Here is a 16,056-nt window from a genome sequence, read left to right as displayed (position 1 = left end):
ACATCCTACATCTGTTCACTAGTAATACTAGAACACTGACCACAATGCAAAAGGACATGCTCCTAATCATCACAACACAAGACTGTCCCGAATTCTAAAAATCTCACCAAGTTTCTTAGGCACTGCGTTAGATAATATGAATTTACCTATAGTAGAACTGGAGGTCTGGACAGAGGGGTCTGTTTTCAGAGGTGAAGATGTAGTCCTCTCCGTACTGTATCTGCAGGTCGTTCTTCAGGACCGTCAGTGCAGATGAGGAGGGAGTGACAGATTTCAAAGAGCTGGGTCAGTGTCTCTATGGCTTCGGCCCCCACATCCCTGTGCCTGAGGGCATCTGCCACAAACTATATTCTGGAAGATGAGGGTGTTTTTGCTCCTGGGACCAACCACAAACAAAACGGTGTCAGAATGAGTCAGAGAATAAAGAGGATAACTGGATTAACAAACAGGCTTATTAGACAGAATCTCTGACCCACCTGCTCAATCTTCCGGTCTTGTCAGCACATGTCATCAGGGTACAGGTCATCTTTGCCTCGCAGCGGGTGTTCTTGGACAGTCTTCTGTCATTGGCTGTTTGGGATCTGACGGCCACATTGTGTTGACACCTATAATGAGCCTGAACAAAATATATGGATTTTATTCTTCTCATTTCTATAAAACAGCTAATCTATTTACAGGGTTCGTGTAGGAGACAATACATAGCAAGAGACTAAACAAACTAAAGATGTGTGTGAGAGAGAGAGAGTCACCGTGTGTGAGAGAGAGAGAGTCACCGTGTGTGGCCCCAACAGTGTTGCTGATTTGGCCTTACCTTAAAAAGCACACGCTGTCCTTCACTTGGTTTTGTGACAGTGACCCTTCAAGTGACTCCTGACTTTGGTGTCTTCTGTAGCCACTCTTTAAACTGACTTACTCCTTCGATGGCCATTCCAAAGGATACCTCAAAAGCACAGTGGTCCATCTGTGTGAGCCTCTCCCCGTAGGAACAGACATGGCACTTGTACCCAGGAGCCAATCCACTCTATGAATTTAAAAAGAAATGTTGTCAACAGTGATATTGATTGACATAACTACAGTGGTGGAAAAAGTAAAAGTAAAGATACCTTAATAGAAAGTTACTCAAGTAAAAGTGAAAGTCACCCAGTAAAATACTACTTGAGTAAAAGTCTACTCTAGTATCAAAAGTAAATGGAATTGATAAAATGTACTTAAGTATCAAAAGTAAAAGTATAAACCATTTCAAATTCCTTATATTAAGCAAACCAGAAGGCACAATAAAATGTTTTATTGACAGATATCCAGGGGCTCACTCCAACACTCCAACACTCCAACATAATTTACAAACGAAGCATTTGTGTTTAGTGAGTCCGCCAGATCAGAGGCAGTAGGGAGGACCAGGGATGTTCTCTGTTTAGTGAGTCCACCAGATCAGAGGCAGTAGGGATGACTAGGGATGTTCTCTTGATAAGTGTGTGAATTGAAGTACTTTTGGGTGTCAGGGAAAATTTATGGAGTAAGAACTACATTATTTTATTTAGGAATGTAGTGAAGTAAAAAGTAAAAGTTGTCAAAAATATAAATAGTATAAAAATAAAAAAACAACTTAAGTAGTACTTTAAAGTATTTTTTACTGAAGTACTTTACACCGCTGCATAACTACATAGGTCACAAAAGACATGTATACCAGCTAACAACTAGTCTTTTAAATCATGAACCACTGATGAGGCGTTTGTTAGCAACAGTAACTGGAACTTTTTGAAGGCATCCAATCACCTCTCTCATGCTGTTGACCAATGACTCAGATTTATGGTTTTGGAATACGCCCCTAAGATAAACGGGGCGTGGTTTCGGCTCTCATTTACATCAGACATTTACTTATGAATAAGAGCATTAGCACATGTGAGCAAGCTTAAATTGCTATAATTTGAGTAGCAGTATATATTGGAGTCATAAAGGGCTAGAATATTTAATTATGTTTAAAAAAACGCTGAGAGTTTAAGTTTAAAAAGCTAGACCCAGGCTGATCAGAGGATATAATGAGCTCAATTAATAAAAAATGACATGATGGTTATCTTACTCTTCAGACTAGGAGGCAGAATTTGGCTTTGATATTGTGACCATCATTTACCTCATGCAGCGCGATACATCTCCTTCACATAGAGTTGATCAGGCTGTTGATTGTGGAATGTTGTCCCGCTCCTTTTCAATGGCTGTGCGATGTTTTGGATATTGGCGAGAACTGGAACACGCTGGTGTACACGTCTCTCCAGAGCATCCCAAACATGCTCATGTGTCATGTGAGTGTGCAGGCCATGGAAGAACTGGGACACTTTCAGCTTCAGGGAATTGTGTACAGATCTTTGCGACATGGGGCTGTGTATTATCATGCTGAAACATGAGGTGATGGTCGCAGATGAATGGCACGACAATGGGCCTCAGGATCTCGTCACGGTATCTCTGTGCATTTAAATTGTCATCGATAAAATGCAATTGTGTTTGTTTCTATAGCTTATGCCTGCCTGTACCATAACCCCACCTCCACCATGAAGCACTCTGTTCACAACGTTGACATCAGCTAACCGCTCGCCCACACGATGCCTGTTATCTGCCCGGCACAGTTGAAATCGGGATTCATCCGTGAAGAGTACACTTCTCCCGAGTGCCAGTGGCCATCGAAGGTGAGCATTTGTCCACTGAAGTCTGGTACGACGCAAAACTGCAGTCAGGTCAAGACCCTGGTGAGGATGACAAGCATGCAGATTAGATTTCCTGAGACGGTTTCTGACAGTTTGTGTAGAACTTCTTTGGTTTTGTGCAAAACCCACAGTTTCAACTGTCTGGATGGCTGATCTCAGACAATCCTGCAGGTGAAGAAGCCATATGTGAAGGTCCTGGGCTGGCATGGTTACACATGGTCTGCGGTTGTGAGGCTGGTTCGACGTACTGCCAAATTCTCTAAAACGACTTTGGAGGTGGTTTATGGTAGAGAAATGAATGTTCAATTGTCTGGCAACAGCTCTGGTGGACATTCCTGCAGTCAGCATTCCAATTGCTTGCTCCCTAAAAACTTGAGACATCTGTGGCATTGTGTTGAGTGACAAAACTTCACATTTTAGATTGACCTTTTATTGTCCCCCAGCACAAGGTGCACCTGTGTAATTATCATGCTGTTTAATAAGCTTCTTGACATGCCACACCTGTCAGGTGGATGGATTATCTTGGCAAAGGAGAAATGCTCACTAACAGGGATATAAACAAATTTGTGCACAACATTTGAGAGAAATAAGCGTTTTGTGTTATGGAACATTTCTGGGATCTTTTATTTCAGCTCATGAAACATGGGACCAAAACATTACATGTTGCGTTTTATAATTTTGTTCAGTGTAGTTTGAGTATATACACAGATTTGAGTCAGGCTAACAAAATCTACTTTTGTAGAAGTAGTGTCTTATGTATCCAGTCTTCCCTGTACAGTGTGCCATGGACATAATGTTGTTGTTGGGTGCTAGCAGGAACCCATGACCGTTAATGGTCAGCTCTGCTATTGACAGGCAGCGATGCCTGTTGACCTTGTATAACATCTCGATAAGACAAAGGCTGTTCAGTGGAAGAGGAGTTTTCTCTGGCTTCAATCACACAGGTGCAGGACACAGCATTGCCAGCAATGCAGTACTACGGGGAATCCATGGCAACGCTGTTGCTATGGAAACTTTGAGAGCTGTAGTAAAAAAAAAAAAACATCCAGTCGACATACCACAGGAGGTTGGTGGCACCTTGATTGGCAAGGACGATCTCGTGGTAATGGCTGGAGTGCAATAAGTGGAATGATATCAAATATATCAAACCCATGTGTTTGACGTCATTCCATTCGCTCCGTTCCAGCCATTATAACGAGCCGTCCTCCCCTCAGCAGCCTCCAATGCAACATACTGTACATACACTCTGAGCCGACCTGTAGAAGTTCACTTGAATGAAAGACAGCATGTTGAGCCTGTGTATAAGACAGAACTGTGCCCTTTATGTTCAGTGTATTGACGTGTCGGAGCTAGACATTCTTTGGGAGGTAGTTCAAGGTGGGAGGTGGGAGGTGGGAGGCTTAGGCCTTTAAAAGTTGTATTTATTATACCAACAACAAATATGAATCTCATTCTGAAAAATATTCATAAACTATGTGCTTTTTCATGTTTCCATGACAGCGACTGTCAATATAACAATTTCCTCTTCTTGAGCAAAAAGTAAACAAGCAAGTGTTCAATTACAGCGCAGATTTTAATTATGTTGTGTCTTCTGTTGTTATCAATAACCAAGCAATTATGTTAAATTGGGAAAATAATTGCCCAGAAGGGGGCAATCTTTCTCTTTTTCGACTTGGTTGAGTTGAGCCGTCCCACAGAAAGTAATTGTCTGCTTAATTGATTCCACATTGACAGTGTACATTACAAGGCAACATATATTTTATTAGAACAATTTTGATGAGACTTTGTGTAGTATTGCCCCCCTCCTGCCCAACCAGTTCAATGTTCAAATCTACAACTGTTTAGTAAATTCCTCTCCTAGCATACATTAACCCTGAAAATATGCATTAGCCTATTCACACTGAGTATACCAAATGTTAGGAAGACTTTTGTAATATTGTGTTGCACCTCTTTGGCCCTCAAAATTTGTCAGGGCATGGATTCTGCAAGGTGTCGAAAGCGTTCCATGGGGATGCTGGCCCATATTGACTCCAATGCTTCCCACTGTTGTGTCAAGTTGGCTGGATAGCCTTTGGATGGTGAACCATTTTTGATACACGGGAAACTGTTGGGTGTGAAAAACCCAGCAGCGTTGCAGTTCTTGACACACTCAAACTGGTGGACCTGGCACCTTCTACCATACCCTGTTCAAAGGCACTTAAATATTTTGTCTTGTCCATTCACCCTCTGAATGGTACACATACACAATCCATGGCTCAACTGCCTTAAGGCTTAACAATCCTTGTTTAACCTGTCTCCTCCCCTTCATCTACACTGATTGAAGTGGATTTAACAAGTTACATCAATAAGGGATCATAGATTTCACCTGGTCAGTCTATGTCATGGAAAGAGTTCCTAATGTTTTGTACACTCAGTGTATATTGTGTATAATCCATGAGTACTCAAACCCCGGTCCAGCGACTGTCAAGTCAACACCGTAACAAAAACGAGAGGTTGGAACCCCTTGACGAGGTCGCTAGGTGTTGGGTTAAGGTTGCTACATCACCCCTTCCTTCAGGAGAGAGAAAATGTCCCCACGCTTCTCTACACAGTCCTTCACATGTACACACCTATTCCATGGCCTCATTGGTGCCATCCCACTTATGACACCAATGCATCAAACTAGACTTAAACTAGACTTAAACCCTGGACTGTCAAGCGAACACCTTAAACGTTACGCCCAGTGGTCCGAACCTCTTGACCAGGTTGCTAGTGTTGGCTTAAGGTCTGTACAATATTAAGGACAAAAAAATTAAAGGGGGATGCCTAGTCAGTTGCACAACTTAATGCATTATATTATTTATAGTATATGTATAAATGAGCTCATAGTTTCTCATGGTGTCTAATGCAGGTCCATGAGCACAACACTTGTTTGGTATGAATTCAGTCTTGTATTCAGTCTTGTATTAAGTAATGTTTAAAAACAGAGCCCCTAGTCATAATTTTGTAATTTTCATATTTGTAACATTCCAGTATTACAAAAAATAAGTAGACCTAGGAATGTTTTGGGGAATTAATATGTGTGTGGGATATATGAGCTCTAGTGTGGATCATAAATCTAATAATCTATTTATGAATTGCTGTAGGCAAGACAGGTTCGGAAAAGCCTGTACTGTCTGTCCCGCCATTTCCCTCTTTCAGCCAGGTAAACCTGACGTCACATCACCACAGAATCTTAGGTTGTCCTGTGGGTTTTCCCATCAACTCCAAAAGTACGGCTGCCCAAGCTAACAAGGAAGTCCCTCCTTCAGTTACGACTTATTGGTTACCACCCGAAGGGTACGGGACACATTGTATTCTCATTGGTTTATTTGGTTGTCAATTTAGCAGCTCTAGTTGGTTTGCGTCAGGTGAAAGTCGTACGGTACTCAGCGGAGAAAAAGTTGTTTCGTTTAGAAATGAAACGTTTGTCAACATCTTAAATGATAAATGTTGAATAATAAGATTTACAACTTCAACATCACCAGGTAAACAGCAAGAATGAAGAGTCTCAAGTACCGACTGAAAAAGCATGAAGTTACGCTCACAGTAAGTTGAATCAGAACTTTTTGTGAATTACACATACATTTTTAGTAAAGTACAGTGTAGCCTGATATATCGGACTCGAATTATATCAACCAAGTTTTCCTGTTCCAAAGTTTCGAGCTTCCCAAACAAAAGCCTACCAACCCAAGCTAATCGGGGTTTGGCTACATCAAGCCCGTTTGTCATGATCGTGTTGTTAATCATTGTCTTATTGACAAATCCTTAAAACAAAAGTTTCACATTGAAACATGCTCGTTTATCCAACTGTGTTCGTGGGCAGGGGAGTGGGCTTTTGAGAAAGGATGTTGGAACATACACCCACGACACGAGCGTCCAATAGCGCCAAATGTTCTCCCTATGGAGGGCATCGTGTCGTGTGTAAATCTGTGCAACAAAGTTAGCATTGTTTAGAGTCTCTATCAGTCGGCACTTCAGGGCCATTGAGCCTCAGCAATATCGATCAATGTCCTCTCTAACAGCATTTATTGTTTTATTGCGTCGTATTTTGTCGCTGGCTTGTAGGCGCCTATAAAAGACAGGCAATTTGAGACAACTGCAAGATGCAGATGTCACCGACTGTACAGACTGCGAGAACCTTTCATAGGCAACATTACAATATCTTGTCAGGGGACTGTCGTGCCTTTACATGTTCAAGGGCTACGCAATTCCACACGGATGTTATGTCATATGGATGCACTCTAAAATACACTCTGAAATGTATGTGTATGTATATATACCGTGTATGATATATATATATACACATTATATGCTATATCGTAGCCTAATGTTGACTCTATACCAAGAATATTTAGTTGTTGTACAGGTTAGGCCAGTAGGCCCACTATTTATTTCTGGAAGTGACCTGTATGTTACGTTAAGGGCATGAGTGAGTATCCCTTAGGCTATTCCTGCTATAGCCCATACAGCCTGCAGGGTAGTAGTATTATGATTGTACTCAGTTCAGCAGGAGTTGTGTGGATGTTTGGCAGCGACAGCCCCTTCTCCCCACAGTAGGCTAATTAACATGAGAAAGGCACAAAGCCAAGCGCTGTTTATTGTCCAAGTTTGTGGCCCAGTCCCTAGAAAAGGAATTCAGGAATTCCATTCAATTTAAATCACAGTGGACCTGTCTCACACGTTTGCAGAGGCGAGAAACGCACAGGTCATGGTGATGAGCTGCAGGCCAATGTTTAGCCTAGTAAAAAAAAAAAAAAATAATGAACATAACTTGAGAAAAGCATTAATTTCCCCTGTGGGCGATGGAGGTGCACACTGATTTAAAAGGCAGCAGGGTGGTCATGTCTAGAAAACAGGATTCCTGGTATTCTTATTTTGAAACCTCCAGACCTGTAACAGACACTATTGGATGTAAAGAATCTTCAAATAGCGCAGAAAACACGATTGGCATTTGACTGATAATTTCATATTGGCTTTGTTTCATACCGTTGTGCTTGGAGGGGCTGAAGGGACCTAGAATTGAGATGGGGAGGGGGGGGGGGGGGGGTAGTAGCACGTTGCAGGATGAACCAGTGCAAATGCCTGGAGTTACAAAATGTGCCCCAAGAAATTGTCTGTCCAACTCCAAGGCCCCGGGCCCTACTTCTAGACCCCTCATGTTAACCTGAGCTTCCTGATTGATTCATTTGATATCATGGTTACCCTTAATCAACCCTTTTAGACCTTCACACGTTCATGGGGGGCAGGAGGTCCATTTGGAATCGATTGATATTTATGATGTCATACAGAAAAGATACCAAAAGAATATTCGTTGTGATCTTTCATACCAAAAGAAAATTGGTTTTGAACTCTATGATTGTAAGTAAGCATTTATCTCACTGTAAGGTTGTATTCGGCGCACGTGACAAAAAAAACTTTGATTTGTCCGTGTGAAACATGAGGTGATACTGCCTGTAACCTAAAAAAACGTTGATTTGTCCGTGTAAAACATGAGGTGATACTGCCTGTAACCTAAAAAACGTTGATTTGTCTGTGTGAAACATGAGGTGATACTGCCTGTAACCTAAAAAACGTTGATTTGTCCGTGTGAAACATGAGGTGATACTGCCTGTAACCTAAAAAACGTTGATTTGTCTGTGTGAAACATGAGGTGATACTGCCTGTAACCTAAAAAACGTTGATTTGTCCGTGTGAAACATGAGGTGATACTGCCTGTAACCTAAAAAACGTTGATTTGTCTGTGTGAAACATGAGGTGATACTGCCTGTAACCTAAAAAACGTTGATTTGTCCGTGTGAAACATGAGGTGATACTGCCTGTAACCTAAAAACTTTGATTTGTCTGTGTGAAACATGAGGTGATACTGCCTGTAACCTAAAAAACGTTGATTTGTCCGTGTGAAACATGAGGTGATACTGCCTGTAACCTAAAAAACGTTGATTTGTCTGTGTGAAACATGAGGTGATACTGCCTGTAACCTAAAAAACGTTGATTTGTCCGTGTGAAACATGAGGTGATACTGCCTGTAACCTAAAAAACGTTGATTTGTCTGTGTGAAACATGAGGTGATACTGCCTGTAACCTAAAAAACGTTGATTTGTCCGTGTGAAACATGAGGTGATACTGCCTGTAACCTAAAAAACGTTGATTTGTCTGTGTGAAACATGAGGTGATACTGCCTGTAACCTAAAAAACGTTGATTTGTCCGTGTGAAACATGAGGTGATACTGCCTGTAACCTAAAAAACGTTGATTTGTCTGTGTGAAACATGAGGTGATACTGCCTGTAACCTAAAAAACGTTGATTTGTCCGTGTGAAACATGAGGTGATACTGCCTGTAACCTAAAAAACGTTGATTTGTCTGTGTGAAACATGAGGTGATACTGCCTGTAACCTAAAAAACGTTGATTTGTCCGTGTGAAACATGAGGTGATACTGCCTGTAACCTAAAAAAACAGACTAGCATGTCCCTACTGAACTGACAGCATTAGTCTTGTGAGCCAGCTTCTCCATGGGTGTAACAGGGAACTCTTCCCACACCCTCATCATATTGCACTGTTATTATGAGAACTACAGTAACTGACAGTAACTGACTACAGAACACAAAATGAAGCACACCCTACAGTCCAGCAGAGCCTACACACTTATATACAGTTGTGTTTGTAATGTCTGCTTACTCTAAAAACCCACGAGGATGATCGTCCTGTTTCAAGTGGTCCAACAGCTGTGTGAGAGTGAGTCAGCATGAGGCCCTTTGGGACGGGAACAATAGCTGAATCTAATCCAGACCACGGCCACTTGTGGAAATCGTCCACTAAGTTTTGCAATGTATTTTTTTTCTACACATTCCTTTGTTTTTTCTGTCTTCCGAATAAGATCCTGGGGATTAGTTTCAGGTCTGTAGGACAAAGGTAGCCAATAGTAAGCTCTTCTTTTTTACGCTCCGTTTGACAGAAATGATCTTGTATTTAGAGAGATTGTTCCTGAGTGCTGAGCTATACTTTCTGTTGAGGCTGCCAGACTGATTCCACCCTTATCAAACTCAACCTACAGAAAGCTACTTACTGTCAACAATCCCCTCCTCCCTCTCCTTTTCTACATTGCTGCTACTAGCTGTTTATTATCTATGCATAGTCACTTTACAAATGACCTCCACTAACCCGTACCCCTTCACATTATCTCGGTACCGGTACCCCATGTATGTAGCCGCTATTTCTTGAACTGCATTGTTGTTTAAGTGCTTGTCAGGAAGCATTTCACGGTACACCTTTTGTTTTCAGAGGATGTGACAATTTATGGGATTTGAGTTTCAACACTTCTGACACTGAACTGTAAACAGGCCCTAGTTCTGCCATTGAGAATACTGTCTGGGTGTATGTTTAGATTATTATAATATATTTTTTTAACCTTTATTTAACTAGGCAAGTCAGTTAAGAACAAATTCTTATTTACAATGACGGCCTACACTGGCCAAACCCGAACGATGCTGGGCCAATTGTGTGCCGCCCTATGGGCCTCACAATCACGGCCGGTTGTGATACAGCCTGGAATCGAACCAGGGTGTCTGTAGTGACGCCTCTAGCACTGAGATGCAGTGCCTTAGACCGCTGTGCCACTCGGGAGCCATCCATTTCCACATTCCAACCCTTGCTGTCTTGAGTTTGAGGTAGTAAGCTGAGGTAGGTCACACCTTCTCTTCAGGCTCAGAAAGCATTTGAAATGACTTTTTTTTACCGAACATTTTAGCCTCTGATAAAGTTTGACACTTATTTTCTTTTTAGATAGTTTTGACAGTCCATCCCTCCGAGGCCTTTTAGCAACATTGTTCCTCTTGAATGAGAACAAGTTGTTTGCTCGTTTCGATTCACTCATATTGATTTGGGCTTTGTGAATGCTTTGGTGCCTGATTCTTTTCCACTGCGTTTGGGTCTGTCATGTCTCATCAACTCATGCAGATGTGGAGCCCTGGCATATTAGTTTGTTCACAGCTCTTCACAAATCACAGAGAATAACTGTGACAGGTCTGAGGTTAGGAAAGTTTTGCCAGACAGCTGTTGGTGTTCTGTTTTTTTCGGTTGAGTGAGGTGATAGACAGGCCAGTGTTTGTGTTGACAAATGACTAAATGAAGGAGGGTGAGTTCAATACCACACCTTAGACATGCTGGGGTGTAATCATTAGGAGCAGGTCTAAAGCGATCTTTGGCACTGACCCCACAAGTAACCTTCAATGTCAAATGGCCCACAAAATCTTCTCCCTGCTGCGGTAAATTGGCAGGGGTATAGGGGGGTAACAGAAGGAAGAACAGTATTGGTTCTGGAACAGCATGAGTACACGCTAGGACAACAGGCCTGCCTGCCCTGCTCAGAGAAGATGGGGGAGGAGCAGACGGGCCAAGAACAGAGGGGAGAAAAAACACAAGAAAATCAAGATAACTCATCCAAAGGACTTTGACTTCTCAAACACAGCAGAAAGCTAACACAATATGATGCCCTGTCACCTTAAGTCAGCAACTTACTTAGATAACTAGCAAGTTATCGCCTTCTGTTGCACTTCTCCACTAGGATGATAACTCAGAAACAGGCATTCTATCAACAGACATCTGACTGATGTGTAGCTACTTTTCTCCAATACTCTTTTCAGTGTAGCCAGCCCTACTTTTCTCCAGTACTCTTTTCAGTGTAGCCAGCCCTACTTTTCTCCAATACTCTTTTCAGTGTAGCCAGCCTACTTTTCTCTAGTACTCTTTTCAGTGTAGCCAGCCCTACTTTTCTCTAGTACTCTTTTCAGTGTAGCCAGCCCTACTTTTCTCTAGTACTCTATTCAGTGTAGCCAGCCCTACTTTTCTCTAGTACTCTTTTCAGTGTAGCCAGCCCTACTTTTCTCTAGTACTCTTTTCAGTGTAGCCAGCCCTACTTTTCTCTAGTACTCTTTTCAGTGTAGCCAGCCCTACTTTTCTCTAGTACTCTATTCAGTGTAGCCAGCCCTACTTTTCTCTAGTACTCTTTTCAGTGTAGCCAGCCCTACTTTTCTCCAGTACTCTTTTCAGTGTAGCCAGCCCTACTTTTCTCTAGTACTCTTTTCCGTGTAGCCAGCCTACTTTTCTCCCGTAAAATGCAAGATTAACTTTAAGCAAGACATTAGCAAATGTAGCTGTCTTAGGGCTGTCCCCGACATAAAGAAATATATTGGTCGACCGAAAGTCGTCTGATCGAAATGTTTAAACGTGTATTTTTTACAAATACATATGTGTTATAATAAAATCAACTATTGCACTTGTCTGATGTTTTAAGCACTCTGTTTGATGAAATAAGACACAAATGACTCGAGGGAGCCAGAGATTTCTGCCGTTACTCTCCTGAGGTTGCCTGTAATAAGCTACACGAGGAGTCGGTCAGCTTTTTCATGTGGAACGCCAATTTAACTTTACATTTACCGATCTGCGTGCCAGTTATGGTTTTCGTATTTTCGTGGAACAGTTTCATTTAATTTATAATAATGTCTTCGTATCGCAAAATAATTGTCATGTGGTTAATCAAAATTCTATCCAAATCTAAATTAAAATGATACTAACCTCAAAAGTAACTACTATTGCCAACTATATGAAACTAGACTAGGTAAAAACATTGCAGCATGCAGGTAGAAAATATCCTCATACCACTCACTCACCCTCTCTCACACTCTCTCTCTCTCTCTCTGTCTCTCTCTCTCACACACACACACACACACACACACTCTCACTCACTCACTCACTCACTCACTCACTCACTCACATGAGCAAAGTTTTCTTTACAAAAATGTTTCTTTCTATTACTTTGTTTTGAGCTGTTGAGGAGAGGAGGACTAGTGGGTTGGTTTTGAGCTGTTGAGGAGAGGAGGACTAGTGGGTTGGTTTTGAGCTGTTGAGGAGAGGAGGACTAGTGGGTTGGCTTTGAGCTGTTGAGGAGAGGAGGACTAGTGGGTTGGTTTTGAGCTGTTGAGGAGAGGAGGACTAGTGGGTTGGCTTTGAGCTGTTGAGGAGAGGAGGACTAGTGGGTTGGTTTTGAGCTGTTGAGGAGAGGAGGACTAGTGGGTTGGCTTTGAGCTGTTGAGGAGAGGAGGACTAGTGGGTTGGCTTTGAGCTGTTGAGGAGAGGAGGACTAGTGGGTTGGTTTTGAGCTGTTGAGGAGAGGAGGACTAGTGGGTTGGCTTTGAGCTGTTGAGGAGAGGAGGACTAGTGGGTTGGTTTTGAGCTGTTGAGGAGAGGAGGACTAGTGGGTTGGCTTTGAGCTGTTGAGGAGAGGAGGACTAGTGGGTTGGCTTTGAGCTGTTGAGGAGAGGAGGACTAGTGGGTTGGCTTTGAGCTGTTGAGAGGAGGACTAGTGGGTTGGTTTTGAGCTGTTGAGGAGAGGAGGACTAGTGGGTTGGTTTTGAGCTGTTGAGGAGAGGAGGACTAGTGGGTTGGTTTTGAGCTGTTGAGGAGAGGAGGACTAGTGGGTTGGTTTTGAGCTGTTGAGGAGAGGAGGACTAGTGGGTTGGTTTTGAGCTGTTGAGGAGAGGAGGACTAGTGGGTTGGTTTTGAGCTGTTGAGGAGAGGAGGACTAGTGGGTTGGTTTTGAGCTGTTGAGGAGAGGAGGACTAGTGGGTTGGTTTTGAGCTGTTGAGGAGAGGAGGACTAGTGGGTTGGTTTTGAGCTGTTGAGGAGAGGAGGACTAGTGGGTTGGCTTTGAGCTGTTGAGGAGAGGAGGACTAGTGGGTTGGCTTTGAGCTGTTGAGGAGAGGAGGACTAGTGGGTTGGTTTTGAGCTGTTGATGAGAGGAGGACTAGTGGGTTGGTTTTGAGCTGTTGAGGAGAGGAGGACTAGTGGGTTGGTTTTGAGCTGTTGAGGAGAGGAGGACTAGTGGGTTGGTTTTGAGCTGTTGAGGAGAGGAGGACTAGTGGGTTGGCTTTGAGCTGTTGAGGAGAGGAGGACTAGTGGGTTGGTTTTGAGCTGTTGAGGAGAGGAGGACTAGTGGGTTGGTTTTGTGGAGTCATGTTGATAGTCTGAGGTAATGTTTACCCATCTCGTTTGATTTACCATCAATGCCTATTATAAATGGACTGTTTCATATTAATTCCAGATCCATATGAGTGGCAGCAGAAGTTGACATGGCGGCTATAGTGGAATGTTGAGGTTATTCATGTTCACAGCTTTCCAGGAGCTACATGTACGTTGCATGTACAGATCAGCTGAACAGATCCCAGATAGGATAGATGAGGATAGATGACTCGTCTGAAGGTCACCTCTTTCTCAGGAATACACCCTTGCATTAAAATGAACTCATGTGGATCAAGTGTTTATGAACTAAATGCCTATCTAGGACAGATGTTCCACACACAGTGAATGAGTCACTGTCACATCCATAACATATCAACATTTTATTTGTGATTCATCAGAAGCCTGTCCTCTGAATGACTCTGACAACCAGCACAGTGACAACCCTAGTAGACAGACTGTCATCTCAACAGAGAAACAGACCATAAAGAGCACAAACTATGGAGAGAGGGTTATTTTGAAGTGTTGAAGAGAGTCTAGACATCCTTTCCCAGAACAGAACCCATTCCTGCCGTATCGATTGATGGGTTCCTGTGGAAGCATGGAGCTGGGCTGGCCTCACCCCAATGGGAAATGGGATGTTTTTCTGAAAGCCCTGTGTGTGTGTGTATGTAGGTCCCAGAGTGCTGCTGCTGGGCGAGAAGGAAACAATGTGGATTGAAGTTTATCCTAGCATGAGTAAAAGCCCCAGGATTACAGGGGAAAGAGAGAATGTGCATAGCAGCATGAAAAGCTCTCTGACCTCTGGTCTCCACTGCAGTGTGGGAGGTTAGAACAGTGTGGTCAGTCAGTCAGTCAGTCAGTCAGTCAGACAACGCTGTCGCTGGATGCCAGTAGTGCTCTGACAATACTATTGATTCATAGTGGTTTATCAATGCCTGGAAATGTAAAGTTAACATTTGCCCTTTTTGAAAGCTGCAATGTGTACCTTTTTTTTGGGTGACCTGATCAAATTCACATAGAAATGTTAGTTATAGAATCTGTCATTCTCATTGAAAGCAAGTCTTAAGAAGCGGTAGATCTGTTCCATGTGTGCTATTTCTATGCTTCCCGCTCTTAAGTTTAGTTTTTAGTTTGTGTCTTTTGCTTTGGGTTTTGTTCACCAGCTTCAAACAGCTGAAAATACTATATTTTTGGTTGTGTAAAATATATTTCACAGCAGCTTAGATGGTACACTGATTCTCTACACTTGCTTGTTTTGTCACATAAACTGAAATTAAGCAAAATATTAGAATTTTAACCAGGAAATGGCGTTGCGATTTTTCTGCATATTGCACCTTTTTTTAAATCGATTACTGTACATTCTCCTCTTTAGCCAGCCACCAGTGTCTCTTAGAGGAAGTAGCAAAGTTATTTCTAAGGTGTTCTCGGGCAAAGATCGATCAAGCATTAATGTCCAAATAGCTGAGGCTTAAGCAGAAGGAAAGTAGTGTATTGTCACGTCTCTCCAGAACGCACGCTCTCCCTCCATTTTTGTGCTCCTTCAATGTTTCATAATGTCGTTGTTTGAATTGTTTGCCCTTTGATTGTTAGTGTCTATCAATTCCCCATTACATAAATGACCAGTAGTAGTACCGGTAAATGACCAGTGGTACCACCAGTAAATGACCAGTAGTAGTACCAGTAAATGACCAGTAGTAGTACCAGTAAATGACCAGTAGTAGTACCAGTAAATGACCAGTAGTAGTACCGGTAAATGACCAGTAGTAGTACCGGTAAATGACCAGTAGTAGTACCGGTAAATGACCAGTAGTAGTACAGGTAAATGACCAGTAGTAGTACCAGTAAATGACCAGTAGTACCACCGGTAAATGACCAGTAGTAGTACCAGTAAATGACCAGTGGTAGTACCAGTAAATGACCAGTAGTACCACCAGTAAATGACCAGTAGTAGTACCAGTAAATGACCAGTAGTAGTACCAGTAAATGACCAGTAGTAGTACCAGTAAATGACCAGTAGTAGTACCGGTAAATGACCAGTAGTAGTACCGGTAAATGACCAGTAGTAGTACCAGTAAATGACCAGTAGTAGTACCAGTAAATGACCAGTAGTAGTACCGGTAAATGACCAGTAGTAGTACAGGTAAATGACCAGTAGTAGTACCAGTAAATGACCAGTAGTACCACCGGTAAATGACCAGTAGTAGTACCAGTAAATGACCAGTAGTAGTACAGGTAAATGACCAGTGGTAGTACAGGTAAATGACCAGTGGTAGTACAGGTAAATGACCAGTGGTAGTACAGGTAAATGACCAGTGGTAGTACAG

At 42.4% G+C, this 16,056-nt stretch overlaps 1 protein-coding gene across 1 annotated transcript in view; it reads left to right on the top strand.

Annotated features, from left to right (window-relative positions):
• The first annotated feature begins 6,034 nt into the window (after positions 1-6,034).
• Positions 6,035-16,056, top strand: part of LOC118944539 (uveal autoantigen with coiled-coil domains and ankyrin repeats-like) — an 81,916-nt gene continuing 71,894 nt past the window's right edge. The window contains exon 1 of the mRNA XM_036964467.1: positions 6,035-6,263. Within this exon, the coding sequence (XP_036820362.1) occupies positions 6,216-6,263 (48 nt within the window). The 5' untranslated portion in view covers positions 6,035-6,215. The remainder of the gene's footprint in view (positions 6,264-16,056) is intronic.

Source organism: Oncorhynchus mykiss, chromosome 26, assembly GCF_013265735.2.
Source record: "Oncorhynchus mykiss isolate Arlee chromosome 26, USDA_OmykA_1.1, whole genome shotgun sequence".
Taxonomy (NCBI): domain Eukaryota; kingdom Metazoa; phylum Chordata; class Actinopteri; order Salmoniformes; family Salmonidae; genus Oncorhynchus; species Oncorhynchus mykiss.
This window is presented reverse-complemented; position numbering and strand designations above follow the sequence as displayed.